The sequence below is a fragment of the Zonotrichia albicollis genome, chromosome 27, assembly GCF_047830755.1.
Source record: "Zonotrichia albicollis isolate bZonAlb1 chromosome 27, bZonAlb1.hap1, whole genome shotgun sequence".
Taxonomy (NCBI): Eukaryota; Metazoa; Chordata; class Aves; order Passeriformes; family Passerellidae; genus Zonotrichia; species Zonotrichia albicollis.
In genome coordinates this window covers 1,347,264-1,373,303 of record NC_133845.1, presented here as the reverse complement: position 1 = coordinate 1,373,303, position 26,040 = coordinate 1,347,264, and the positions used below count along the sequence as shown (strand labels likewise).

Here is a 26,040-nt window from a genome sequence, read left to right as displayed (position 1 = left end):
GAGCAGCAGAGCCCGTGGAGGAGCCCTGTGCTGCTGAAATAGCGCAGCCCTGGTGCTCCTGGGGGGTGCTAATAGCTTAATTGTCACTTGCAGCTCCTCTTGATTTTCAGCTTCTTTATCCTCTGAAAGGTGATAAAATAAGGCCAAAAAATCCAGAGGCATTTTCCTTTCTAAGCCTCCTTTTTGCAGGCTTCTGAAATGTATTTATGCACAGGGCTGCTCCTAACAAAGGCCTCTTTGAGGGTCCTGTGGTAGTGTAACATTCCCTCCTTTCACATGAAATTAAGGGCTGTGATTTACTGCAGTGACCTGAGTGCCTGAGTGCTCGCATTTACAGCCAGCGCGGCTTTTTTTTTCCCCCCTCTTTCTTTTTTCCCCTTTCCCCCCCTTTTTTTTCTTCTTCTTTTTTCTTTTTTTCCTATTTTTTCCTATTTTTTCTATTTTTTCAAATTTTTCTTTTTTCTCTCTCTCTCTTTTTTCCTCCTTTTTCTCCTTTTTTTCTCTTTTTTCTTTCTTTTTTTTTCCTTTCTTTTTTTCTTCCCTTATATGGGATCTGTAGGATTTTTCCTGTTTTTTTCCTTTCCTTCTGTGGGAGTTTTCCAGGTTTTTTCCTCTCCTCCTGTAGAATCTATAGGATTTTCCCTGTTTTTTTTTTTTCTTTCCTTCTGTAGGATATTTCCTGGGTTTTTTTTCCTTTCATTCTGTAGGATATTTCCGTCCTGGTTGTTTTTTTTTTTTTTTCTTTCCTTTTGTAGGATATTTCCTGGGGTTTTTTTCCTTTCATTCTGTAGGATATTTCCGTCCTGGTTGGGTTTTTTTTTTCTTTCCTTCTGTAGGATATTTCCTGGGTTTTTTTTTTTTTTTGTTTGTTTTGTTCTTTTTTTTTCCTTTCCTTCTGTAGGATTTTTTTCCTGTTTTTTTCCTTTCCTTCTGTAGGATTTTTCCTGGGTTTTTTTTCCTTTCATTCTGTAGGATATTTCCGTCCTGGTTGGGTTTTTTTTTCTTTCCTTCTGTAGGATATTTCCTGGTTTTTTTTTTTTTTTTTTTTTTTTTTTTGTTTGTTTTGTTCTTTTTTTTTCCTTCTGTAGGATTTTTCCTGTTTTTTTCCTTTCCTTCTGTAGGATTTTTCCTGTTTTTTCCTCTCCTTCTGTAGGATTTTTCCTGTTTTTTTCCTTTCCTTCTGTAGGATTTTTCCTGGTTTTTTTTCCTTTCCTTCTGTAGGATTTTTCCTGTTTTTTTCCTTTCCTTCTGTAGGATTTTTCCTGTTTTTTCCTCTCCTCCTTTTCCCTGGCAGGTGCTGGAGGAGGGCTGGGCTGCTCTGGTCCCCTGAGAAGCTGCTGGAAATCCCATTAAAAGCTGTGTTAATTGGGATCTGTCTGCCCTGCTCAGCCCGGCCCTGAGCAGCTCCACAGCTGCCTCTCCTGGGAGCTGCTTCAGTGCAGGAAATACAAATTCAGGACAAGGACTTGCACAAGGAAAAAAAAGGCCAAAGCTGGAATGGGGAAAAGGAATTGATTCTTTTACTTATAACTGAGTTTGTGTTGGGTGCAGCTCAGACCAGAGTGTGATGTTGTTTTGCTGATGTTTTACGCTGCCTTTAGCCAGATTAGCTGTAAAATAAAGGATGAAAATGCAGGTTTTTTACAGGGGCTGCTGATTGTGTCCCTCTGCCTTGCTGCAGTTTATTATTCCTGGCATGCAGCACAAACCCACTGAGAAGTGCTGCAGTCACCCTGGGCACTGAAATTCCTCTCTTGCCTTTGCTGTAAGAAGTTTTTTTCCACTCCCATTTTCAGCCTGCTGCTCCCTCAGATGTGGCAGTGCAGTTGTGCTGCTCTGTCATCCTCTGTCTCCTTTCCTTCCTCCTGTTTTATCTGTCCTTGCCTGTCTTGTCCTTCACTCGGGCAGGAACAAAACTCCCTTTGTGGCTGCAGAGCCGGTGCCAAATGCTTGGAATGACTGTAGCAGCGCACGAGTGAATGTAAACCGTAAAAGGGCCAGTAAATTCCTTTTAATGCCATCCTATAACAACCAGAATTCCCATTTTAATAACTGGGGCAGGGCAAGGCTTGACCTGGTTGTTTGGTGCAAGCATTCACTTGCTTGGCTGGGTTCAGAGATTGTGTGCTCAGCTCTGCAGCCGTTTGCTGTTAATGATGCTGCATTCATTAGCATCCTAATGAGAGCCTGGGCTCCCTTCCTGGGCCAGATCCTTCCCTTACCTGAGTCCCTGCTTTGGAGTGCAGCGGATTTATTGTGCCTGGGGAGGGGCACTGGGGGCACAGAGATCAGCCATTGCTGATAATTTATTATTATTATTATTATTATTATTATTATTATTATTATTATTATTATTATTATTATTATTATTATTATTTTATTATTATTATTATTACTACTACTATTACTATTACTATTACTATTATTACTATTATTACTATTATTACTATTATTATTATTATTCCATATATATACAATATATAATACATTGTAATAATATAATATGTATATACATATTACTATTTACACATTATAAGTACATATAGTATATTATAGTACATTATAATAATATAGTATAATGCATATATACATATTAATGTTATTATTTGTACATTATATGTACATATAATATATTATAATACATTATAATATTATATTATTATAGATATATATAATACAAGTATGTATACTTATATACATATATATTATAATACATATAATACATTATAATATATATGTATGTAAGTATACATACATGTATTATATATGTATATATGTATTATATTTTATTGTAATATATTATAATACATATATACATATATAATATATGTCTATATACATGTATAATATATTATAATACATATAATATCATACATTATAATAATATAATACATATATAATACATGTATGTATACATATATAATATAATACGTATCATATAATACATTATAATAATACATTATAATACATATATACATACATAATACATGTCTGTATAGATATCCATGTATATAATACATTATAATGTTGCTGTTTGCAGCGTTGCACAGGAATCTGCTGTGCCATTTCTGGGGTCCCCATGCCCAAACTGAGACCATTCATTATTCAGAGAGGATTTGCTCTCAGTGCCAGCTCTGCCTCGTGCTGTGGAGCTCCTGGGTTGGGTTTGCATTTTGGGCTGACCCAGGCAGGGCAGAAGCAGTTGGGGATGAGTGGACGAGTTTTCCTTTGCCATCAGTGGCTGTGGGATAAGGAATGTTGGTTATTTTACCTCTCTTGGTCTGCATTGTGCTCGTGCTTCTTGCAGCCTGTGCCAGCTGCTTTTTTCTCCTGGGGAGGGGCCACGTTCATGGGATTTCATTGTGGGACCCAGGAATACGAAAATAAACCCTCCCAGCCCCGCTGTGGCCTTCATTCCAGCAGCAAGCAGTTGTTAGTGGCAGCAGAAATCCGTCCCAGAGATGCAGAAATAGCAGTGGCAGAGCTGGAGCAGGCTCTGGGCAGGGGCCCCGTCTGCTCCTGGTAAAAATGTGGGGAGAGAAAATGCAGAAAATACAAAAATACAGAAAATACAGAAAAGTGGTGGCTGCTCCCACTCCTCCCTTTATGCATCAGAATCTCAGGATATCCTGAAGCCACCAGGATCAGCCAAGTCCTGGCCATGCACAGACACCCCAAAATCCCAGCAGAGAGGGGTGTTTGTGCAGCAGAAAGTGAATTAATGTTGCTTTTCCATTTGCTGAACCAGCTTTGATGCCAGCTCTTTCTCCCTCACAAGGCACCCTGGAAAATGGGAACACCAAGTCCTTTTTGCCCTTCCATGGCCATTAACCTTGTGCTGTCTGCCTGAGTCCAAGTTTTTCTGAATGAGAGTGGAAAATGCTGATGTGCTTGGGTGCAGTGCTGGTTCCTGGCTCTGTGTGTAATGCAGGGCACAGGTTTGTGCTGGGATTTTGGAGAATTTCATTTGGGTGAAAGAGGGCAGGGTTGGAGTCCTGTGCTGTGAGTGTGAGTGCCTGACTTGTAGGCACAAATAAATTGGGTTTAATTTCAGTGAAGTTTGGTTTAATTTCACTGAAATTGGGTATTTGTTTCACTGAAGTTTGGTTTAATTTCACTGAAATAAAGGCAGTTTCTTGGCTGTCCTAACCTGTCAGAATCCAGATTATCCACAGTGAATCTTGGGGCTGAACTGAGCCATTCCTGCAGGTTTTGCCTTTATTCCTTTCTGGATCCTTGGAAGGAGCAGATCAGCAGAGTGCTGCTTTCTGACCTTAAAATACATGGTTTAGGAGGGCAGAACCCCATCCATGTGTAATTCAGGAAACTGGCAGCAATCCCAGTTTTCATGGACACTTACAAAGGATTATTTCATGTGCTTGCTGGGCAGGGGATGAAGGGAGCAGGGCTGAAGATGTTTTCCTTTTTATTTTTCTATAAGGAATGCTCAGTTCTCCACTTTTATTGCCACTGAAGAATGTCGGGGACATTGCTCATCCTGTCAGGATTTTCTGCTGCTGCCTGGGCCTGTTCTTTATCCTTTCTGGCCTTATTTGCCCCAATTTCCACCAGTATTGTTTTTATTATAAACCAGAAAACCTGCACTTACTTTTTATTGTCAGATAAATTCAGTAGGTTTTGATTTGTGTGGGGTTTTTTCCTGGTCTGTGTTGATAGGACAGGATTTTTATATCCAAGGGAAAAGGTGACGTCCTGAACTCTGGGTTTTGAGAGATGGTGAGAAAAGGACTTTGCAAATAACCAAAGGAATGTGGGTAACAAAGAACACAATTTATTATTTAATAGGAATGGTTGGGAGGAAGGTGTTCCAGTTTCATCCCTTCCAGAACCTTCTGCCACGGCTGGTTTTGTGCTGCCTGTCCACAGATTTGATGGGCAATGTTGTGTTGTCCCAAATGAAGTTTTGCACTCATCAGATTCCTTTTTTCAGCCTGAAATGATGGGCAGAGTTTGCAGTGTTGGTTTCCCCTCGTGTTCCTGGTTCTGGAATCAGGGCTGGGATTTGGGCTGGAAAAGCAGAGATTGGAGATTGGCTCTGGTGGTGGGGATGGCAGCAGGATGTTGGATCTGGGATGGATGGGCAATGTTGTGTTGTCCCAAATGAATTTTTACCCTGATAAAATTCAGTTTTTCAGCCTGAAACAATAGGGAGACTTTGCAGTGTGTGATTTCCCCCTGTGTTCCTGGTTCTCTGCCCAACCCTAGGTCTGGATGAGGGATTCAAGGCTGGGATTTGGGCTGGAAAAGCAGAGCTGGGTTTTGGTGGTGGGGATGGAAGCAGGATGTTGGATCTGGGATGGTTGGGCAATGTTGTGTTGTCCCAAATGAATTTTTACAGTGATAAAATTCAGTTTTTCAGCCTGAAACAATGGGCAGAGTTTGCAGTGTTGATTTCCCCTCGTGTTTTTGGTTCTGGAATCAGGGCTGGGATTTGGGCTGGAAAAGCAGAGCTGGGCTCTGGTGATGAGGATGGCAGCAGGATGTTGGATCTGGGATGGATGGGCAATGTTGTGTTATCCCAAATGAAGCTTTGCACTGATAAAAGTCATTTTTTCAGCCTGAAATGATGGGATGGCAGCAGGATGTTGGATCTGGGATGGATGGGCAATGTTGTGTTGTCCCAGCTGAATTTGTGCACTGATCAGATTCCTTTTTCCAGCCTGAAACAATGGGATGGCAGCAGGATATTGGATCTGGGATGTTCAGCTGTGCCTCTCACTGCTCCCTGGGGATGCTTTAAAGCAAAGAGCAATTAATGGTGGTGATTGCAGGAGGGTTTTAGTGGGGCAGCAGTGCTGGCCAGGCTGTGGCACTCAGCTCATCGATCCCTGCTGCGTCTGGCTCGGTCACTCTGGGGACATTTCCATTCTGCTGCTGCTCTCTGAGGACGTTTCTCTCACTCCTGCTGCCTTCTCTGGCTGTTTTCTGTATTCCAGAGCAGTGCTGCTGTTCTTGTGCTGTCATTTCACACCCAGGGAGTGAGGGAGGGGAGGAATCCAGGAGGAATCCTCAGGTGCTTTAAAGGTCTTTGCCCTCACAGATCACTGAGCATCTCCTTCCCTTCCTGTTCCTTTGCAGTGAGCAGTTTTACCCTGGAATTCCAATTAAAACATTGCAGGTACCAGGAAAATGTGGCAAAGCTGATGGCACGAGAGCCCTGTTGTCAACATCAGCCAAAGACATCGGTGCTCAAAGTCATCTTGAGATTTTGGGAGTTGTAACCCTCAGCAAAGTCACCCCAGAACATCCTGAGCTGGAAGGGACTCAGAAAAATCACAAAGCCCAACTCCTGGCCCTGCAGGGCTGCCCAGCAATCCCACCCTGTGCCTGGAGTGGTGTTGGCAGAATTTGGGAAATTCAAGTGCAGAATGAAGGAAATTCATGTGTAGAATGAAGCAAATTCATGTGAAGAACTTGGGAAATTCAAGTGTAGAATTTGGGAAATTTAAGAGTAGAATTCAGGCAGTTCAAGTGCGGAATTCAGGAAATTCAAGTGTAGAATTTGGGAAATTTAAGAGTAGAATTCAGGCAGTTCAAGTGCGGAATACAGGAAATTCAAGTGTAGAATGAGGGAAATTCTTGCAAGTAGGAGTGAGTTACCCAGTTGTGTTTGGAGATCACTGGAGATTTTCCTTTGGTGCTTTCTTGGAGCAAATTCTTGCAAGTCTTGGAGTAAATTATTGGAGTCATTTACTCGGAGTAAATTCTTTCCAGCAGGAGTAAGTTATTTCACAGAGTGTGTTGCTTGTAGAGACCAAGGGAGGTTCAGAGCTGAGCTCCCAACACTTCTCTTAAATTTTGGGGCACAAAAGCTCAGCTGAAGCGTTCTTTGTGAGCCTTGCATAGCTGATGGCTGCATTGATTGCATTTCTGGTGTTTGTGAATTCTCCCTGGGTTTCCAGGAGCTCCCCAGAGGCCAGGGATGAGGGATTGAGGTTTTCCTTGGCTCCTGCAATCTGGGCACTGTTTATCCTGTCACTCACAGCTGATGCTCAGGGCCTTTGCACCCCCTGGCTGGGCTCACATTCTTTTTGTTCCTCCCTTGGCATCACTTATTTCTGAGCTTGTGTAAATGATGGCTAAATGTGGGGCTGTGTGAGCTGTTCCTGTTATTGAGGGGCTCTGATTTATTGCCTCCACCTTGGCTGTGTTGTGCCAGCCACAGAGCAGTGAACAAACTCAGTTCTCTCCTGCCTGAAGGGATTTTTTGGTTCCTATGCTTGCTGAGCAAATAGGGCAGTGGATTATTCTTCCCAGCCTTCTGGTTTGGTTATAATAATATTCCAGTTTTTATTAATGATTCTGATAGTCCTGATGATGTTCTGGAGGTTCTTTCTCTTGCAGTTAACACACACTGGAAATGTCCCCACAAATTCCAGTGGTGCTGGAGAGGAGGTCAGAGAAAAGAATGAGAAATAATTCTAATCTTCACTTGTTGTACTTGTTGTGAACTTGTGGAATGTGGTATGGAGATTTGGTTGCTAAAGAGTGGTTTCTTAATTTATCAGTGGTGATATTCTACAGATTCTACACATGAGTTTCCTGAATTCTGCACTTGAATTTCCCAAATTCTACACATGAATTTCCCTCATTCTACACATGAATTTCCCTCATTCTACACTTGAATGGTGATGGTGTTTGGATTGCAGGACCAATAAGGTCTCGTTGTATTGTGTTTGTAAGAGTAATGTTTTGTTTTGTTTTTTTTTTTTTTTAAATAGAGATTGGTTAGTTTTCTGTGAACCATGGAGTTCATATGAATTATTGCCCCTTGTAGCAGCACTTGAGGATGAAATCTGGGGCTGGGGGTGGCTGGGGAGAGTGGGGTTTGCAGGGAGCAGGGGGTGCTGCCTGCCAGGAAGAGGAGCCCCTCCTGCCTGACAAGCAGCATGTGAAAAATGGGGATTTTATGATTGGCTTTTCACAAATATTCACATGAATATTAGATGTGTTGTGTTAGAAAGTGATGCTGTGTTAATTCTCTTCAGTGGTGTGTTAAATATAGTTATAGGTTATAACATAATGGTAAAGCAGAAACGATGCTATGTGGGATACTTTTTTTAAAGAAAGGACTGGCAGTGAGATAGCAGCCACAGGACACCTGAATCTTTCAGAGAAAGAGAATTTATTGCTCCCTTATCAGAAGAAATTCATTTCTTCCTGCCTTGCTCAGCCCTAAAGATGCTGTCAGGATTCAGAGGCAGAAGCTGACACTGCCCAGCCAGAATCCTGTGTTTGAATGGAATTTATGCATCATGGATGAGCTGTATGAATATGCAACAGGCTGTTGCTTTTAAGCGTTAATGTGGATCCTTTTTCGAGCTAGTTTTGGCCAGAAAAGGTTACCCAGACTGTCCATAACTCTTTGTTTTTATTGTCTCATGTTGTCGCAATTCAGATTGTCCCAATTATTATTACTCTAATTCTATTGCTATTTTTATAACCATTTTATTACAATTAAACTTTTAGAATTTTAAAAAGAAGTGATTGGCGTTTTTCACACTGCAGGATGCAGTTTGTGCTGCTCAGCACCCTGCCAGGACAACCTGGAGCAGCCTGGAGTCCTGAGTTTTTAAAATCCTGCTTTCCTCCTCTGCTCCAGGTTCTTCCCTGTCACCCACCCGGATTTCTCTTCCAGCACAGCATTGTAACTTGCTTGGTTTTTAATTGAAGTTGTCCATTCTCTGATTTAATGGCTCCATAAAGCATCCTGGCTTACCCTGCCTCAGGTAAATGAAAATATTTGCTGTGGTAAATAGGACTATTAGTTTTATGATCCATAGCAATAAAAAGCTTTTATCAAGAATGTCATCAAAAGAGGCATAAAATTGTGTTCCATGTAAAAAACACTGAGATGTCTGGGAAGTTTTACTGCAATTCATAAATTTCTGTAGGAAGAGGTGTTAATAGGATCATTTTTTGCTGTGCCTTGTGGTCATTTAAAAATTAAAAGCTCTTGTGAGCAGATCCTGTACAAGGAAATGACGGGGTCACAAGGTGGACATAATTGGGATTATTCCCTTTTCCCTGCACAGATTCCCCACATCAGCTTGGCCGTGTCGCTCTGCTCAGGAGCAGAATAATTCTGACTGAGATGGAGCAGAGGAGAAACCTCCCAGAGTTCCCTGCCTGTGTTTTTGTGCTGCCTGGGCCCTGATTTCAGCTGGGTTTCCAAGCACACCCTGCCCTGGCACTGAAATAATCCCAGGGATGGGTGGGCTTGCCTGGGAGAGCCCCCTGTCCCTCGGGGGGTGTGCTGGGTGAGCCCCTAGGGCAGGGGGGTTCCCCAGCGCCCAGCCTGGGCTCTTTGATAGAATAAATTGAATTATGCTGCCTCTGGAAGTGACCAGCAGTTGGTTCCTCAGTGCCCAGCCTGGGCTCTTTGATAGAATAAATTGAATTGTGTTGGCTCTGGAAGTGACCAGCAGTTGGTTCCTCAGTGCCCAGGGTGGGCTCTTTGATAGAATAAATTGAATTATGCTGCCTCTGGAAGTGACCAGCAGCTGGTTTGCCTGCAGCAAGGGGGGAATTGCCCTTCTGCCACCCCCAGCATCCACCAGGTCCTGCTGAGGAATTGCACTGGAAATAGGGAATCAGAGTGGAAATGGGGAATCCCAGTGGAAATGGGGAATTGCAGGGGAAATGAGGAATTGCAGGGGAAATGGGGAATTGCAGGGGAAATGGGGAATAGCAGTGGAAATGGGGAATTGCAGTGGAAATGGGGAATTGCACTGGAAATGTGGATTTCCGTCTCTGCAGGGCAGGGCAGACAGAAGGAGCTGGAGGCAGAGCTTGGCCCAGCAGCAGAGCTGCCCTGCCCTGGGTGCTGTGCCCGAGCTGAGCCCTTCCCCAATCCCCCGTGGGTTTGGGTTTGGGACAGGACAGGGCAGGGGGGCTCTTTGGTGTCTTTATTTTGGGGTGTCCCTCCCCTGAAGGTGAATTTAGTATCTTTTTTTTTTCGGGGTGTCCCACCCCTTTGGGCACACCTTTATTTTGGGATGTCCCTCCCCTTTGGGCACACCTTTATTTATTTTGTGATGTCTCTCCCCTGGAGTTGGTTTTGGTGACTTTATTTTGGGGTGTCCTTTCCCTGAAGGTGAATTTGGTGTATTTATTTTGGGATGTCCCTCCCCTTTGGGCACACCTTTATTTTGAAATGTCCCTCTCCTGAAGATGAATTTGGTGTATTTATTTCGGGGCATCATCCCCCCTATGGGCACACCTTTATTTCGGGGTGTCCCTCTCTTTTGAGCACATCTTTATTTTGGTGTGCCTCTCTCCTGGAGGTGGCTTTAGTGTCTTTATTTTGGCTGTCCCTCCCCTTTGGGCTCACCTTTATTTTGGGATGTCCCTCCCCTTTGGGCACACCTTTATTTTGGGATGTCCCTCTCCTGAAGATGAATTTGGTGTATTTATTTCGGGGCATCCCTCCCCTATGGGCACACCTTTATTTTGGCTGTCCCTCCCCTTCAGACCCCTTTATCCGGGCTCTCCGTGCTGCTCCTGCCCTCTCCAGGTCCTGCCATTCCCCCAGGGCTCCTCCATCCCCTCCTCCCGTTGCTGGCAGATTTAGGGAGCGGTTGCCATGGCGACGGGGCAGGAATGGGATGCGCAGCCCAGCTGGGATCAATCCCAGCTGCCACCTCCTCCTCCTCCTCCTCCTCCCGAGCACCCGGCGCATTTTTAATAAAGTGACCGTGCACAGGAGCCTTGTCTTTGTCTTGTTAAGCCTTTGTTGTGCATTAAACCCCCGGGGCTTTCACCGTAATCTGCTGCAAATCCCGCCCCTGCTGCCCGGGCTGTGCCCGCTGCATCCAGGGCATGTTTGTGTCCTGATGGATTTTATTGCTGGGATTGGGTTTAATTGGTGAATCGTGTCTAGAAATGAGGGAAATTAAAGGTGCAGCGTGTGAGAATGGAGCCAGGGCTTCGGTGACACCTGAATTCGTCCCTGCTGGGCTTTGTTTGCTGTTCTGGATGTTTTGATTCTGGTTTTGGTTGTTTTTGTCTTTCTTTTTCTTTTTTTTTTAATTCTGGGTTTTTTTTGGTTTGGTTTTTTTTTTTATTCTGGGATTTTTGATTCGTTTTTTTTTATTATTCTGGGTTTTTTGATTATTTTTTTTTTGATTCTGTGTTTTTTTGATTCTGTTTTTTGATTCTGTTTTTTTTTTATTATCCTGTTTTTTTTTTTTTTATTCTGGATTGTTTTGAGTCTGTCTTTTTTTTAGTCTAGATTTTTTGATTCTGGGTTTTCTCCAGGCTTTGTTGCAGTAGTGCATCATTACCTGGGTTACCTCTGACAGGATTCCTGCTCCTGGGGAAGGCAAACCCCATCCAAATTCCCTTCTGGGCTCAGAGTGGGAGGGAGAGCCCTTAGAGCTGAGTTTAGCCCTGAATGGGAGCTGCAGTGTGGGCACGTCCCTGGGGATGTGAGTGTGGGGTGACCCCAGTGCTGGAGAGGGGTGAGGATTCCAGGTGAGGATTCCAGGTGAGGATTCCAGGTGAGGATTCCAGAAGGATTTCAGTCCTTGCTGAGCTCTCGGGGTCAGTGCTGAGCTGATGGAGGCTGGAAAGGAGCAGTGCTTTTGTGGGAAGGGAGGAATGTGAGCTCCCATTTATCTGAGGGAGTAGGACCCCACAGTAAATCCCTAATTCGGTGTATTTAGTGTTCCAGGATACTCCTTTTGTGGAGCCAGAGCAGTGGGAGCACTCACATTCCTGTTCCAGGTGTGTCACCTTTGGAATTTGGGCAGCCACAGTCCCAATTCCCAATAATTCACTTTATTTCCTTTATTTCCTGCCCAGGTACAGCCTCCTGCCTTAAGCTCAGCCTGAGCCCAGCAGGACACAGCCCCCCTGCCTATTAAACCACAGCTTAATTTGAGCTCATTTCTTTTGTTGAGATGCAAAACTAATTATATTGAACTACAGATGAACAGGAAGTTGCATTAGCAAATTTGTTGTCTTTTTTTTTTTTTTTTTTTTTTAATCAATGGGGAATTATTCAGCATTTTTTGGGGGCTGGGGAACTTTATAACCAGATAAAAGATATGGGGGAGGGCAGAGCTATAAAAAGTGTTATTGTGTGATTATGAAGAGGCCTTTTAATGCAGTTATTATGTGATGCTAAAAAGGCCTTTATTGCTTGAAGTTGGAAGCAGAATACAAATGGGCTCGCAGTGTCTATTAAACGAAGAGTGGAAAAAATAGTCCCCATTTCCCTGGGCTGCAAAGCAAAACTAACGATTAAACAGCGATTAAAATCAGCAGAGCTGGCTTTGTGTGTGAGCTCCCAGCCCGAGCTGAGCGTGGGGATGGTGGTGAGATTGCAGGTGTGAGAAACGCCAATCACTTGGTTTTTAAAATTCCTAAAGTGTAATAGTAATAAAATGGTTATAAAAATAGCAATAGAATTAGAGTCATAAAAATGTGGACAATCCGAATTAGGACAATACAAGATAATAGAAACAAAGAGTTTAGGACAGTCCAGGTACCTTTTCTGGGCAAAATAAGCCCAAAAAAGGCCCCACATTAACAGAGGATTAACCCTTAAAAGCAACAGCCTGTTGCATATTCATCCAGCCCATCCATGCTGCATAAATTCCATTCAAACACAGGATTCTGGCTGGGCAGGGTCAGCTCCTTCCCCTGAATCCTGACGGTGTCATTAAGCCTGAGCGAGGCAGGAAGAAATTAATTTCTTCTGATAAGGGAGCAATAAATTCTCTTTCTCTGAAAGATTCAGGTGTCCTGTGGCTGCTGTCTCAGTGAGAGTGCCTCATTCCTCTCTTTAAAAAAAGTATCTTACATAGCATCGTTTCTATTGTAACGTTATGTTATAACCTAAAACTATATTTAACACACCACTTAAGAAAATTAACACAGCATAACTTTAACATAACACATATAATATTCATCTGAATATTTGCCAAAAGCCAATCATAAGGTATGAATTTTTCACAGCAGGCGCAGCCCCTTGTTGTGGGGACCTGTTGGTGCAGATGGCAGTGGCTGGGGCTATCCCAGCTCCCATTGTGTTTCTCCTGGAGAGAGAGAACAGCCTCCCCCTGTGCCAGGGGGTTGTTGGCTGAAAGAACGTGCTCAGAAAATGCTGATATTGCTGTGCTTTCCCCCGAGGGCAGGCAGAGCTCCCCCAGCTCCAGGCTCAGTGCCTGACCCCAAGTGTTTCCCCAGCACTTGAAGCAGTGTTGCCATTGGCACGCACTGCCAGGTTTTAATTTCTGAACCAGTGCTTGTTTCTCACAACCCCAGGTGTGCTTGGCAGCTGGAATAGTGCCTCTGTGGTCTGGAGGTAAAATTAGCTGCTCTGGGAGAGAGATTTTCAGCTTTTCGTGCACGACATGAAAGCACAGAGGGTGTTTTCCAAAGAAAACCGATTTTGGCGTCCTCAAATTCAACTTGACCCGGGCTTGTTAGGCCACAGATCTGCTGTGGAATTAAGCTATAGCTGGAGGAGAGCCAGAATCCAATTACATTTTCTGCCTAATGGGTCATAATTTATGCAATGAGGAAGGAGGCAGGGATGATGCTGGGGGAAAAGGGCACTGGGCCTGCGTGGGTGTGCACTGGGAGGGGCTGGTGAATGGGAATGGGCAGAGGTGCTGTCCTTTGGTGTTTCAAACCTTTCTGTGGTGTTTCAAACATTCTTCTGGTTTTAAAAAACTTGTTCTGGGGTTTAAAACCTTGTTATGGTGTTTAAAACCTTGTTGTCGTGTTTAAAACCTTGTTCTGGTGTTTAAAACCCTTCTCTCTTGTTTAAAACCTTCTTCTGGTGTTTCAAACCTCGTTGTGGTGTTGAAAACCTTGTTATGGTGTTTAAAACCTTGCTGTCATGTTTAAAGCACCTCTCTCTTGTTTAAAACCTTCTTCTCATGTTTAAAACCTTTCTCTGGTGTTTAAAACCTCATTCTCCTGTTGAAAACCTTGTTCTGGTGTTTAAAACCCCTCTCTCTTGTTTAAAACCTTCCTCTGGTGTTTAAAACCAGCAGTTCAGATCAGAATACAGATGTCATCCAGGACTGTAAATGGAATGAGGGATCCCTGGGGACTGTAAGGCTGGCAAAGGTGTTTTGCTGGAGCCCACAGCCCGTGTCTGACCGTGCTCATTCCCTTCCCAGCCTCTCTCCAAGTGGACATTGTTCCAAGCCAGGGGGAGATCAGCGTTGGAGAGTCCAAGTTCTTCTTATGTCAAGGTGGGTGCTGGCCCAAGGCCCCTGGGTTCATTGATTCAGTTAAAAGTGAGACAGACCCTGCTGGGATGGTCCTGCTGCTGTGGGGTCACTCAGAGCCTCAGCACTGGGGTTTGGGGCAAACCCTGCGGCTTGGGGCCGTGCAGGGCTGGCCTGTCTCACCCTGCTCTCTCCCTGCAGTGGGGTTTGGGGCCGTGCAGTCCTGGGCTGTCTTACTTTGTTGTTTGCTGCTGTGGGGTCACTCAGAGCCTGGGGTTTGGGGTAGCCCCTCAGCACTGGGTTTGGGGGTGATGCAGTCCTGGCCTGTCTCACCCTGCTGTTTGCTGCTGTGGGGTTTGGGGCCGTGCAGTCCTGGCCTGTCTCACCCTGCTCTCTCCCTGCAGTGGCCGGGGAGGCCAGGTCCAAGGACATCTCGTGGTTCTCCCCGAACGGGGAGCGGCTGAGCCCGGGCCAGCAGCGCATCTCGGTGGTGCGCAACGATGACTCCTCGTCCACGCTCACCATCTACAACGCCAACATCGACGACGCCGGCATCTACAAGTGTGTGGTCAGCAGCCCCGAGGAGGGCGACTCCGAGGCCACCGTCAACGTCAAGATTTTCCGTAAGGATTCCCTGCCTGGCTCTTGTCTTGGCCCCTTGGATCTTTTCTTTCCCCCCTGGCTCTCTCATTGCCCCCCTGGATCTTTCCTTGCCTTCCAGCTCCTTCCTTACCCCCCTGGCTCTTTTCTTTCCCCCTCTGGTTCTTTTCTTATCCCCCTGGATCTTTTCTTGCCCTCCTGGTTCCTTCCTTGCCTCTCTCGCTCTTGTCTTGCCCCCCTTCCTCTTTCCTTGCCCCTTTGCTCTCTCCTTTCCCCACTGGCTCTTTTCTTGCCCCCCCGGCTCTTTCCTTGTCCCCTGTGTTGGATTTGCAGCAACCCCAAAGAGGGGAGAGATGAGTGATTCTGACTCCATGTTCTTAGAAGGCTGATTTATTATTTTATGATGTTCTATTAAATTAAAAGAAATTGTATACTAAAACTGTACTAAACTGTAGAGAAAGAATATATCAGGAGGTTAAAAAAGAATGATAGTAAAAACTCGTGACAGACTCAGAGAGTCTGACACAGCTGGCTGTGATTGGTCATTAAATTAAAACAGTTCACATGCTGGGTAAACAGTTCTCCAAATCACATCCCAAAGTAGCAAAACAGGGAGAAGCTGAAGCTTCCCAGGAGAAGAAGTCCTGGCGAAGGGATTTTTATAAAATATCAGGGTGACAGGCGTGCTGTGGGCAGTGATTCACTCAGACCTTGATCCTCCCCAGGAACAAGGAGATCTCTGGGGTTTGGGGGTTTCTCTGCTCCAGCTGTGCTGAGGAAGCTGCAGCGACCTCTCCTTTCCCATTTTGCAGAAAAGCTGATGTTCAAGAACGCTCCCACCCCCCAGGAGTTCAAGGAAGGGGACGACGCTGTGATCGTGTGCGACGTGGTCAGCTCGCTGCCCCCCACCATCATCTGGAAGCACAAAGGCAGGGATGTCATCCTGAAAAAGGATGGTGAGGCCTCGTTCCTGTCCATCTCCCTCCCACACGCAGTGCTGGTGCTCACAGGGGACAGGAGGAGCAGCTGTGCCTGGCCCAAGGCCTTGGATGTGCATTGAGTCACCCCAGGTGCTGTGGTTTGCTGTGGTTTGCCTGTGGCAGGACAATCACATCCCCACCGAAGTGGCCACCAGGCTTTGGCACCAAAATCAGCCAAGGAATGCTGGATAAAAAATACAGATCAAAGAAATGCTGTCAGACAGAAGAGCTGGGTGTTGTGACACCCTCCACCTTCCTGAGGAACGGGGCTGGAAGCTCCTTGCAGGAACATTTCCCTTTATTCCCAACTGCTCCAGAGGGGCTGGCAGAGACCCTGAGCCCAGCTGAGCAGGTGTCCCACACCTGGCACACAGGTGGCGAGGCTGGAGCCCCTGGGCAGGGGGATGAGGCCCAAACTGCTCCCTGGATGGTGTGATGCAGTGCAAACGTGTCTGTGGGACCTCATGGTGGGGCTGAGGTCACCTTCTGCTGTGCTGGGAGCACAGAGCCCACCCAGGGAGAGAATCTGGGGCTGAAAATCCTCTTGGATAAAAGCAGTTTAATAAAGCAAAGCAAACCAAGGAGTTCTTTCAGTGCTCCCCATCATCCAACCAGGTCTGCTGTGTCCCCCTGGATCTGCTCACCTCCCTGAGCACTGACCCAGGGCAGGGGCAGGGGCAGATCCAGCTCCAGCAGCATCTCCAGTTGTGGTGGGGAGGGAGATTTTAGGGGAAGGGAAGGGAAAGGAAAGGAAAAAGGAAAAAGGATAGGAAAGAGAGGCTGAGTGATCTTCCCTTGCCTTTCCTTGTGCTTTGCAGTGCGCTTCATCGTCCTGTCCAACAACTACCTGCAGATCCGGGGCATCAAGAAGACAGATGAGGGCACCTACAGGTGTGAGGGGAGGATCCTGGCCCGGGGGGAGATCAACTTCAAGGACATCCAGGTCATCGTCAATGGTGAGGGGCTGGGAGCAGCACCTCAGCCCAGGCTGCTGCAGGAGCTGCTGCCTCACACTCACACCCTCCTCTTCCTCTGCTGTGTCCAGTAAAATGGCCATGGGACACAGGGAGTGTTTGCCAGGTGTTCACAGGAGAATAACACCTCAAGGAACCTGAGGGTCAGAGTGAGGAGCTGAGCTTGGTGGCACTCATGGGTGGTTCTGGCCACCACACTGATTCCTTTTGTGTCTCCCACCCATTGCCCTTTCTACCCTGTGCTGATGACTTTGGCTGTGCCTCAGTCTCACTGATCAAACCCTGCAGGTGATGGTGCTGACAGGGTTTTTGGGTGAGTGGTGCCCCCAGAGGTGCCCAGGGGCTCCCTGTGGCTCACACCTTTGGCCATGCCTCAGCTCTGATCAAACCCTGCAGGTGATGGTGCTGACAGGGTTTTTGGGTGCCCCAGAGGTGCCCAGCAGCTCTCTGTGCTGATGACTTTGGCTGTGCCTCAGCTCTGATCAAACCCTGCAGGCGATGGTGCTGACAGGGTTCTGGGTGCCCGCAGAGGTGCCCAGGGGCTCCCTGTGGCTCACACCTTTGTGCTCCCCAGCTCACCCTGGCTCTGCTCTCTTGCAGTGCCGCCCTCTGTGCGTGCCAGGCAGAGCACCATGAACGCCACTGCCAACCTGAGCCAGTCTGTCACCCTGGCGTGTGATGCTGATGGCTTCCCCGAGCCCACCGTGTCCTGGACCAAGTAAGGATCAGATCCTGTTGGTTGAGATAAAAACAATTTATTAAAGCAAAGCAAACCAAGGGGTTCCTTCAGTGCTCCCATTGCTCAGCTGTGTCCCCTCCCAGCTCCCTGCACTGCCCTGCCAGGTGTGGTCCCCACTCCAGGGACTCTGTTCTTGGAGTTCTGCAGCCTTTGGTGAAGGTTAGCAGCACAGATTGACCTGGAAAGGCTGATGGCAGCTTGGAGTGGTGCCTTGGTGGGAAAGGAGCTGCCTTTGGAGGGTTACAGCTCTGTGGTGTGCCTGGAGGTGGGAGCTGGGGCAGGAAGGGGTGGGAATGGGTCTGCACCTGAGCTTTGGAGCCCACAGGGAGAGGAGAAGGGGTGGGAATGGGTACCAAGCTGAACTGTGCAGCCCAGGGCTGGTTATTCTGAGCTGCAGGGCAATAACTGCATGGGCAGGCCTGCAGCAGGCTGGGCTGGCTGCTGCCCCCACAGCCCCCTGTGCTCTGTGCCCCCAGGGATGGAGAGCCCGTGGAGGAGGTGGAGGAGGAGGAGGACAAGTACGGCTTCAACTCGGACGGCTCCGAGCTGGTGATCCACAGGGTGGACAAGAGCGACGAGGCCGAGTACATCTGCATTGCTGAGAACAAGGCTGGGGAGGCTGACGCCACCATCCACCTCAAAGTCTTTGGTAACAGCCCTGGGGGGAGTTGGGGGAGCTCTTTGTCCCAGTTAATTCATGCCAGCTGTGCCCGTGCCCCTCTGCCATCCTGGGGGTGTTGGAGCTCCTGTCTGGAGCCATCGATCCTGCCCAGCCCAGCTCCTGTGTGCTCTGGGTCAGACCCACAGCCTGCTGGAAATGCCCTCCAGGATATTTCCTGGAGTCCTGATCCACCAAAGCTGCTGTTGGAAGGGTTTTAGTGGGGCTTGCTGCAGCCTGGATGGGGAGGTGAGCTCACCCCAGCACTGTGGGAGTGATCTCAGGCTTGCAGGGGTGAATCAGGAGCTTCCCTGCCTCCCAGGGGTCTGAGGTGTTGGGGAATATGGAATTCTCCCTGCCTCCCAGGGGTCTGAGGTGTTGGGGAATGTGGAATTCTCCCTGCCCTGTGTGCAGCCCAAGCCCTTGGCAAAGGGTAATTTGGGCAGGGAGGTGGAAGGGGGAGCTGGCAATCCCAGGGGTGAACATTTGCACCCTCTGAACTGGCTCCTCCTTGGAGCCCCAGCTGTGGGAATGAGCACAAGAGGTTTTCCAGGTCCTTCCCCTCTGCAGGAAGGTGCAAGCCCCCATGCTCCTTCCCCAGCTGGCTGGAGATGGTCCCAGCTCTCCCCACTGAGCCCCCCTGAGCCAAGGCTCCTTTTCCCCCTCCCCAGCCAAACCCAAGATCACCTACGTGGAGAACAAGACAGCCATGGAGCTGGAGGATCAGATCACGCTGACCTGCGAGGCCTCGGGGGACCCCATCCCCTCCATCACCTGGAGGAGCTCCAGCAGGAACATCAGCAGCGAGGAGAAGGTAAAGGTGGGAAGGGGCAGCCCTGCCCGGCCTGGGGGGCTCAGCACAGCCCCTGGCACTGCCTGGCACTGCATGGGGGCACGGGGGGCTCTGCTGCTGCTGGGGCAGTGACACACCTGGGGCAGTGACACACCTGGGGCAGTGACACACCTGGGGCACTGCCACTCCATGCAGTTATTGCACTGCAGCTCAAAGGGACCAGCCCCTTCTCCTCTCCTCCTTATGGAGGAGTTTTCCATAATTTAACCTGGGGCACTGCCACCTGTGTCACACCTGGGGCAGTGCCACACCTGGAGCAGGGACACAGGTGGCACTCCCAGGGCACTGCCACCTGTGCCACTCCTGGGACAGTGACACAGGTGCACACCTGGAGCAGTGCCACCTGTGCCCTCCTGTGAGAGCCACCTGGGCTCTGAGCAGCTGGGGAGTCCTGCTGCAATCCCTGCTGTGTTCACCGGGGGGATTCAATTGTGGACACCCCACAGCCTGTTCAGGGCAGTTCCTCCAGCTGCAGGAACATCTGCACCCCTGACCCAGGCAGGTGCAGGTGAGGGCTGCCCCTCTCCAGGACCACAGTGAGCCTGTCCATCCCTGCTGCCCTGTGACACTGCACATCCCCAGAGCACAAAAGCCTGCCTGCATTTTGTGCTCACCTGTTCTGTTGATCCCATCAACACCATCTTGTTCTTAAAAGGCAAAAATAATTAGCAGTTTTTTTCCTTCTTGAAAGAGAGTGCTGGTGTTGTTATTGCTGCTTTAATTAGAGCAGGCTGGGTGTGCTGCTGGTGTTGCACTGGAGATGTTTCATGAGCGATCAGGAGGCAGAATTTGGAGCCAGAGCAGGCCTAGACAGAGGCAGGAGTGAGGAGTTGTTGCTAATTAATAATCTCCTATTAACAGGATGATGCTTCAGGGCTCAGCTGCCTTGGCCATGCCAGGGCCTCTGGCTCAGTGTGACACTGAAAGTCTGGGAGCAACAGAGCTGTCCACTGTCCCTGCTCCCCACAGCTGCCCTGCAGCTCCTAAATGAGCTTTTTTAATTGCCCCCATGACGTCAGCCCCTCCGCTCATTGTCCATGTGTAAGTTTATTAATCAGGGTGCCAGAGCTGTCCAGCCTCAGTTCCTTCCCAGCACCTCTTGGATCCCAGGGCTGCTGTGAATCCCTGCAGTGTGCAGGGAATGGTTCCAGTCCTGCAGGAGCTGCAGCCTGACCAGGGCACCTGTTTGGGCAGGATTTGGGGTTATTTGTTCATGGGTTTGTCTGTTAGCCCTGCGAGGTGCCGAGGGCTGCAGAGCTGCTGGCTGGGAGGTTTGGATCAGCCATGGACAAACTGGGGCAGGGAGGGGATGCAAAAGCTGAATAAGTGGTAGAGGAGCCCCGCTCTGAGCCCAGTTAATCATCACAGCCCAGTGCAAAACTGCTAACTCATTTTTGCTGGATTTTGAGACTCTGCTTGCTGCTCTCAGGTGGGTGATCAATAGCAAGGGGAATGTTCATGCTCTGACACCTGGAGATGGGGAAGAGCCAAGGTTTGAGGTGCTGCCATGTGCTCATGGGCTGGTTCAAACCTTCAGGGCAAACATTATTTTATCATGTCCCTTGCACTTGCTAGGCTGGATTATTGTGTGTGTGTGCATTTTGTTTTGGTTTGTCTTGTACTTTTCTCATTCTCTCTCTTGTGCTCTGAGTTGAGGGAAACCTTTCAGACGTCCAGAAAACCCTGAGGTCAGAACAGCTCTATAAATACTCCACTACAAACTCTATTAGAATATTTAATTCTATTAAATATTCTGTTCCAAATGCATCTATTCAGTTTATTCTCCACTTTCTTTCTCTGGGACAGCACAGGGAAGTGGATGGTCTTTGGTGCAGGACAGACAATGCTATTTTAGGAATTTTCAAGCCTACTTTTGAAGGTTTCTGTTATCCAGAATGCTTCTCTCTTGCTTTGTGTTGTTTGATCTTGTAATCATCCCTCAGTGTAGGTTTCTAGAGGTGTAGAGATGCCTCAACTCCCAAAACATTCTGGAAAACCCACCCAAAGCCCCAAAGGAAAAGGTGGATTTAGTTCAGCTGTGTCTCCTGGCAGATTTTGGGCTGTCCCAGCCACCATTCCCTGCAGGGCAGAAAGCAAAGGGAGCATCTTCTCAATAAGGGAGTGAAGAGCAGAGGGATCAGCTCTGAATTCTCCTTCCTGCATCCCAGACAAACATCCTTGGTCCAGGGCTGGATCTCCTGGAGCTGCTCTCCCTGCCCACCATTCCCTGCAGGGCACAAAACAAATGGAGCATCCTCTCACTAAAGGCATCAAAGAGAAGAGGGATCAGCTTTGATTTCTCCCTCCTGCATCCCAGACACACATCCCTGATCCTTTATCCAGGACTGGATCTCCTGAGAGCTGCTCTCCCAGCCATGCCACCATTCCCTGCAGGGCAGAAAACAAGGGAGCATCCTCTCACTAAAGGAGTGAGGAGCAGAGGGGTCAGCTCTGGTTTCTCCCTCCTGCATCCCAGAAACACATCCCTGATTCTTTATCCAGGACTAAATCTCCTGGGAGCTGCTCTACCAGCAATGCCACCATTCCCTGCAGGGCAGAAAGCAAAGGAGCATCCTCTCACCAAAGGAGCGAGGAGCAGAGGAAAGGATGAGCTCTGATTTCTCCCTCCTGCATCCCAAACACACATCCCTGATCCTTCCTCCAGGGCTGGATCTCCTGAGAGCCTCTCTCCCTGCTCACCATTCCCTGCAGGGCAGAGAACAAGGGAGCATCCTCTCACTAAAGGAGTGAGGAGCAGAGGGATCAGCTCTGGTTTCTCCCTCCTGCATCCCAAACTGAGTTTAACCCCTGTGCTGCCGCTGGGCCTTCCCCCAGGGCTGCCCCACCAGGCTCCCTGTGCCTCCTGCAGGTTTGGGGGGAGCTGCTGTCCCATCCCCACCCAGCCCGTTGCTGTCCCTGCGCTCTGTCAGAGCTGTGTGTCCCATCTGTGCTGTCTCATGTCCCCTGGCAGCAGGGCTCTGTCGCTGCCCCTCATTCCCTGAGCCTCCATCTCCATCCCCGTCACCCGTGTGTGCTGTGACACCCCCACAATGTCACTGTGCCTCTCAGCCAGTGCTGCCACCCTGGTGATTCTTGACTTCTGAACCAATCACAGAGAGCTGAAATGTAAATTATAGAGGGGAATGGAACACAGCAACCTGTGAGCCACTGGGAGCTGGTCCTTGCTGCTGCTGGCTTTCTCTCAGTGGGAAATATTTGCTTTGCAGTGAGGTTTGGGCATGTTTACTGCTCTGGGGCTGGGTGCTGCCATCCCTGAGCACAGGGAGCTGGGGCTGGGGCTGCTCCTCCTTCCTGCATGGAACCAGGCCTCCAAATGCATGATGAGCACGTTAATCAGCGTTAATTAATCAGTGTGGGGTGGCAGACAGACCAGGGGCACAACACTGGGGCTGCCCAGAGCAACTCAGTGGGCAGAGGTGTGTAGGAAAGGTGAGATGTTCAAAGGAAACAGTCCCTGATGTAATCAGTCAGCCTCGAGGTGCCAGCAGCCTTTTTTAGCCATTTAAAAACCAAAGCAGAGGCTGTGAAATGGTGAATTCCAGCCTGAAACTGATGGGAGAGGGAAGCTGTGATCCCCCACCCCACACGCAGGAGATGCTCAGCTTGGAGCCTGCATGTGCACACAGCTCAATGTGCTGCAGACACTGGTACCGAAAGCAACCTTTGACAAACTTTTATTGCTTTTTTTCTGTCGTTGTCGTTGTGTTCTATATCTGTTCTCTCCAGGCTTCGTGGACCCGGCCCGAGAAACAAGAGGTATCAGATTGTCAGAGCTTTAGCAAAACTTCTTTAGGTTCTTGGTTGTTGGTTTCTCTTCTAAGCATCACAGATTAACAAATCTCTAGTGCAGTAACCAACTAAACAAGCATTAATCTGACCCACTTAAATTACCAGTACATACAAGGAGCAGCTTCTAGAGGTAGAAATTGCTTGGCATGTAGTGATGCAATTTTTGGATGAGCAAAGTGGCTGTGTTGGGAGTGAGGAACTCTGCTCGTCACCTAAAAATGAAAGGAAAGGCAATTCAAATGAAAAGCAAATGTAAAAATGCTCTTTTCACCATTTTTCTCTGTGCTGCCAGTGTGAATCATCCTCTCTTACAGAGAGGGAAGAATTAGCACCAACCTGTATTTTGGGAAAGTCATTTTTGCCCAGGAAAGCCTCCTCTGCTCCAGCCAACTCACCTATTTGCTCATGGCACTCCTTCAGTTTGACCTTTTGTGTGAAGGAAACTGCATCATGCTCCATTTCCAAAGCAATGCAGAGAAACCTTGCACCAGGGGCATTTCTGCACAAAATGCTCCAAATTGCTCAATTATTTCCATTTGTCTTTGGTTTTTAAGGGTCAGCGAGGGGGAGGTGGGATAATGCAGGGACTGGGGTTGGTGCAAATGGGGTTTGATTTTATTTCACGTTCAGTGCTGTGCTATAATAATAATAATAATAATAATAATAATAATAATAATAATAGAGCTGATTTGTAGCCCTTTTGCTTCAAAATGGACCAGAAGGAAAGTTCCCAAGCAAATAACAGGGGTCAGGTGGAGAACAAAATGAGCTGTCAGAACTGGGTGACTTGGATTTGTATTTTTAGGATCAACTTCGTGGAGGCTCTGATGTTTTAAATCATTCTGAAGCCATCCTAAATCCCAGAGGCTGAGCAAAGGGAAGCTGTAACTTGAGCACCCCCCAGCTGTGTTTCATGGGGAGATGCTGCCCGCTCTCCCTTCACAATAATCTCTGGGGCTGTGGCAGGTGGAGGCATTGGAGGCATCAGGTTCTCAGAGCAGTTTGCACTGGAGAATTTGGAATTTGAGCCGCTGCATCTCCCCAGGACGCACAGGAATTCCTGTCCCAGCTGTCCCCTCCCTGCCCCAGTGTTTGCTCTGTGCTCTCTCTCTCCAGCTTCTGATTAATATGAGCACTAATACCATTAAGTTTGCTGTCTCTAAATTTCTTACTGCCTCTGTGTCTTAAAATACCCCAGTGGGGTGCAGGATATCTCTCTAAAATTGCTTTTAAATTGCTTTAAAGTTGCCTGGGGGCTTTCAGCAGTGGATTCCAGCAGCAGGATGGAGGTCAGGGCATGTTTGGCATTAAATATTTCATTTTTTCTGGAGGAATTTCGGGTGAGGAGGTGAAGTCAGTCCTGGCAGCATTTCTGGGTACACCCAGACTGGTAACTGGGAATGGGTGCAGCATTAGGAGTGTTCAGGGCTGCAGTTAAATACAAATATCAAACACTGCTCTCCAAGAAAAGGACAAGGAGAGATCCCTCCTCTTCCTCAGTGCAGTTCCTGCCTGGCTCAGGGTTTTCAGGGGTTTGTGGGGTTTGGGAAGTGAGGAGCGTACAGGGCTGTGCAGAATTACCCCTGGATGATTTATCCCTTGTTTGGGAAAGCTGAAAGCCCCAGAAGATGAAGGGAAGGAGATAAATGCAGTTTATTTGTCTCTGCTGTCCCCTCTGGCCCTGGGCTGTGCTCACAGTGGCTGTGCCCCAGGGCACGGCCAGAACTGGGGGAAATGCCTGCAATAGGATAAATTGCAATAATTGGCAATAGAGAGAACATCCTGCTCTGTTCTGAGGGGTGATTCACCGAGCTGCTCTCCCCAGCACTAGGAGTTTATTTTGATCCTTGCAATTGGGGGATTTGAGTAAAGGGGTTGCAGATGTCAACATCTGGCTCCCAAATCGCTGCCTGTCCTGTCTCCAGCACCACAGCCCCCTGTGGGCTGCAGCAGGGACAGAGAAAACCTCAATGAGCTTTCTTGGCTAGGCTTGTTCTCTTCCTCAGAGTGTTCTTCCTGATCTCTCTTTTTCTTCCTTTTGCCTTTTTGCATTACAAACCAGAGCTTTATTTTCAGAATGAGTTGCATTGCTCATGGAGTCCTCCCTGAGCATGATTCCCTGGCTCTCCTCTGGGGTGGATCTTGGAGAAAGGCAGGAGGCATTTGGGTGTAAAAATGCCTTTTCTAGAATCACCTCTGGTGATCCCACACTTGTTTTGTCCTTGCCACTCTTCTGGTGAGGTCCCAGGGACAAATACTGGGAATATTCCCAGGTCTGGAGTTGTGGTGCTGCTGGAGTGAGCTGGGGTTGGGAGGGAAATCCAGACTCAGAAGAGAGCAGGGCAATGAGATAAAAGCAGATTTTGAACCACTGTGGTTTCATGTCAGGCTCTGAAATGATGCCCACAGCCCCGCATGCCCGTGGATAACTGCTCCAGGGCAGGGATGGAGTCTGTGGCTCGTGGCACTGGCCAGGGATTGCAGCAGGGAATTGCAGGAGAGAGGAGAGAAATACACCCAGTTGTTGTTTATGTGCCCTCACAAGATGAGATTTTTGTGCATTTGAGATTGGCCTGGTGCCCATGAGCTGGTGCTGGAGCTAACTGAGGTGACAAAAGAGATTTATTGTAGAGACTTTGTCAGTCTCAGCACAGAGAGAGGCTCAGGCCCAGAGGTCTGAGACACCAGAGATGCTTTTTGTGCACTTGGCTGTTGGAAATGCTCAGGTTTTTCCTCATTTCTCAGCGCTGGTCCTGCACCTTCCAAGGAAACAGATGCTGCTGGAGGGTGGCAGGATGCAGCAGCAGGCACAGCCCTGAGCGTGCCAGATTTACTCCCTGGTGTAAAATCAGAAATTACAGGAGGGCGTTGGAGCTTCCAGGCTGAGGCAGGAGCAGCAGGAGGGAGAGAGGAGTCCGTGCTTTGTGTTTTCGTGGATTTGGTGACAAACTGGAGAGGGAAACCGGGCTGGTGGGTGGGTGCAGTCCCTTGGAGTCCCCTGGGATTTTGCACTCCTTGTTCCTCTCTGTCAGTGGCATCCCCACACTGTCTTGGTGTGGGAAATGGTTCTGGAATTTTCTCGGGGCAGGGCTGTCTCTGGAGGCTTTCTTGCCCTTTTCACTGCCCTTTCCTCTCTTGCTGTGCCATGTTCAGGTGAAAGTTCTGAGCTTCCTTTTGCCTGATTCAGCTCTGGGCTCTGCATCTGTTCTTCCTTCC

At 48.1% G+C, this 26,040-nt stretch overlaps 1 protein-coding gene across 10 annotated transcripts in view; it reads left to right on the top strand.

Moving 5' to 3' along the window:
* The window catches only part of NCAM1 (neural cell adhesion molecule 1), a 92,281-nt gene that overhangs the window by 29,778 nt on the left and 36,463 nt on the right, over positions 1 to 26,040 (top strand). For 6 of the 10 annotated variants that reach the window (XM_074559484.1, XM_074559486.1, XM_074559489.1 and 3 more), the window contains exons 2-9: positions 14,160 to 14,234; positions 14,615 to 14,833; positions 15,623 to 15,766; positions 16,609 to 16,746; positions 17,365 to 17,482; positions 17,980 to 18,152; positions 18,833 to 18,975; positions 22,762 to 22,791. In XM_074559484.1, the coding sequence (XP_074415585.1) occupies positions 14,160 to 14,234; positions 14,615 to 14,833; positions 15,623 to 15,766; positions 16,609 to 16,746; positions 17,365 to 17,482; positions 17,980 to 18,152; positions 18,833 to 18,975; positions 22,762 to 22,791 (1,040 nt within the window). The remainder of the gene's footprint in view (positions 1 to 14,159; positions 14,235 to 14,614; positions 14,834 to 15,622; positions 15,767 to 16,608; positions 16,747 to 17,364; positions 17,483 to 17,979; positions 18,153 to 18,832; positions 18,976 to 22,761; positions 22,792 to 26,040) is intronic. The other 4 variants (XM_074559488.1, XM_074559487.1, XM_074559493.1 and 1 more) reach the window with 1 other exon arrangement.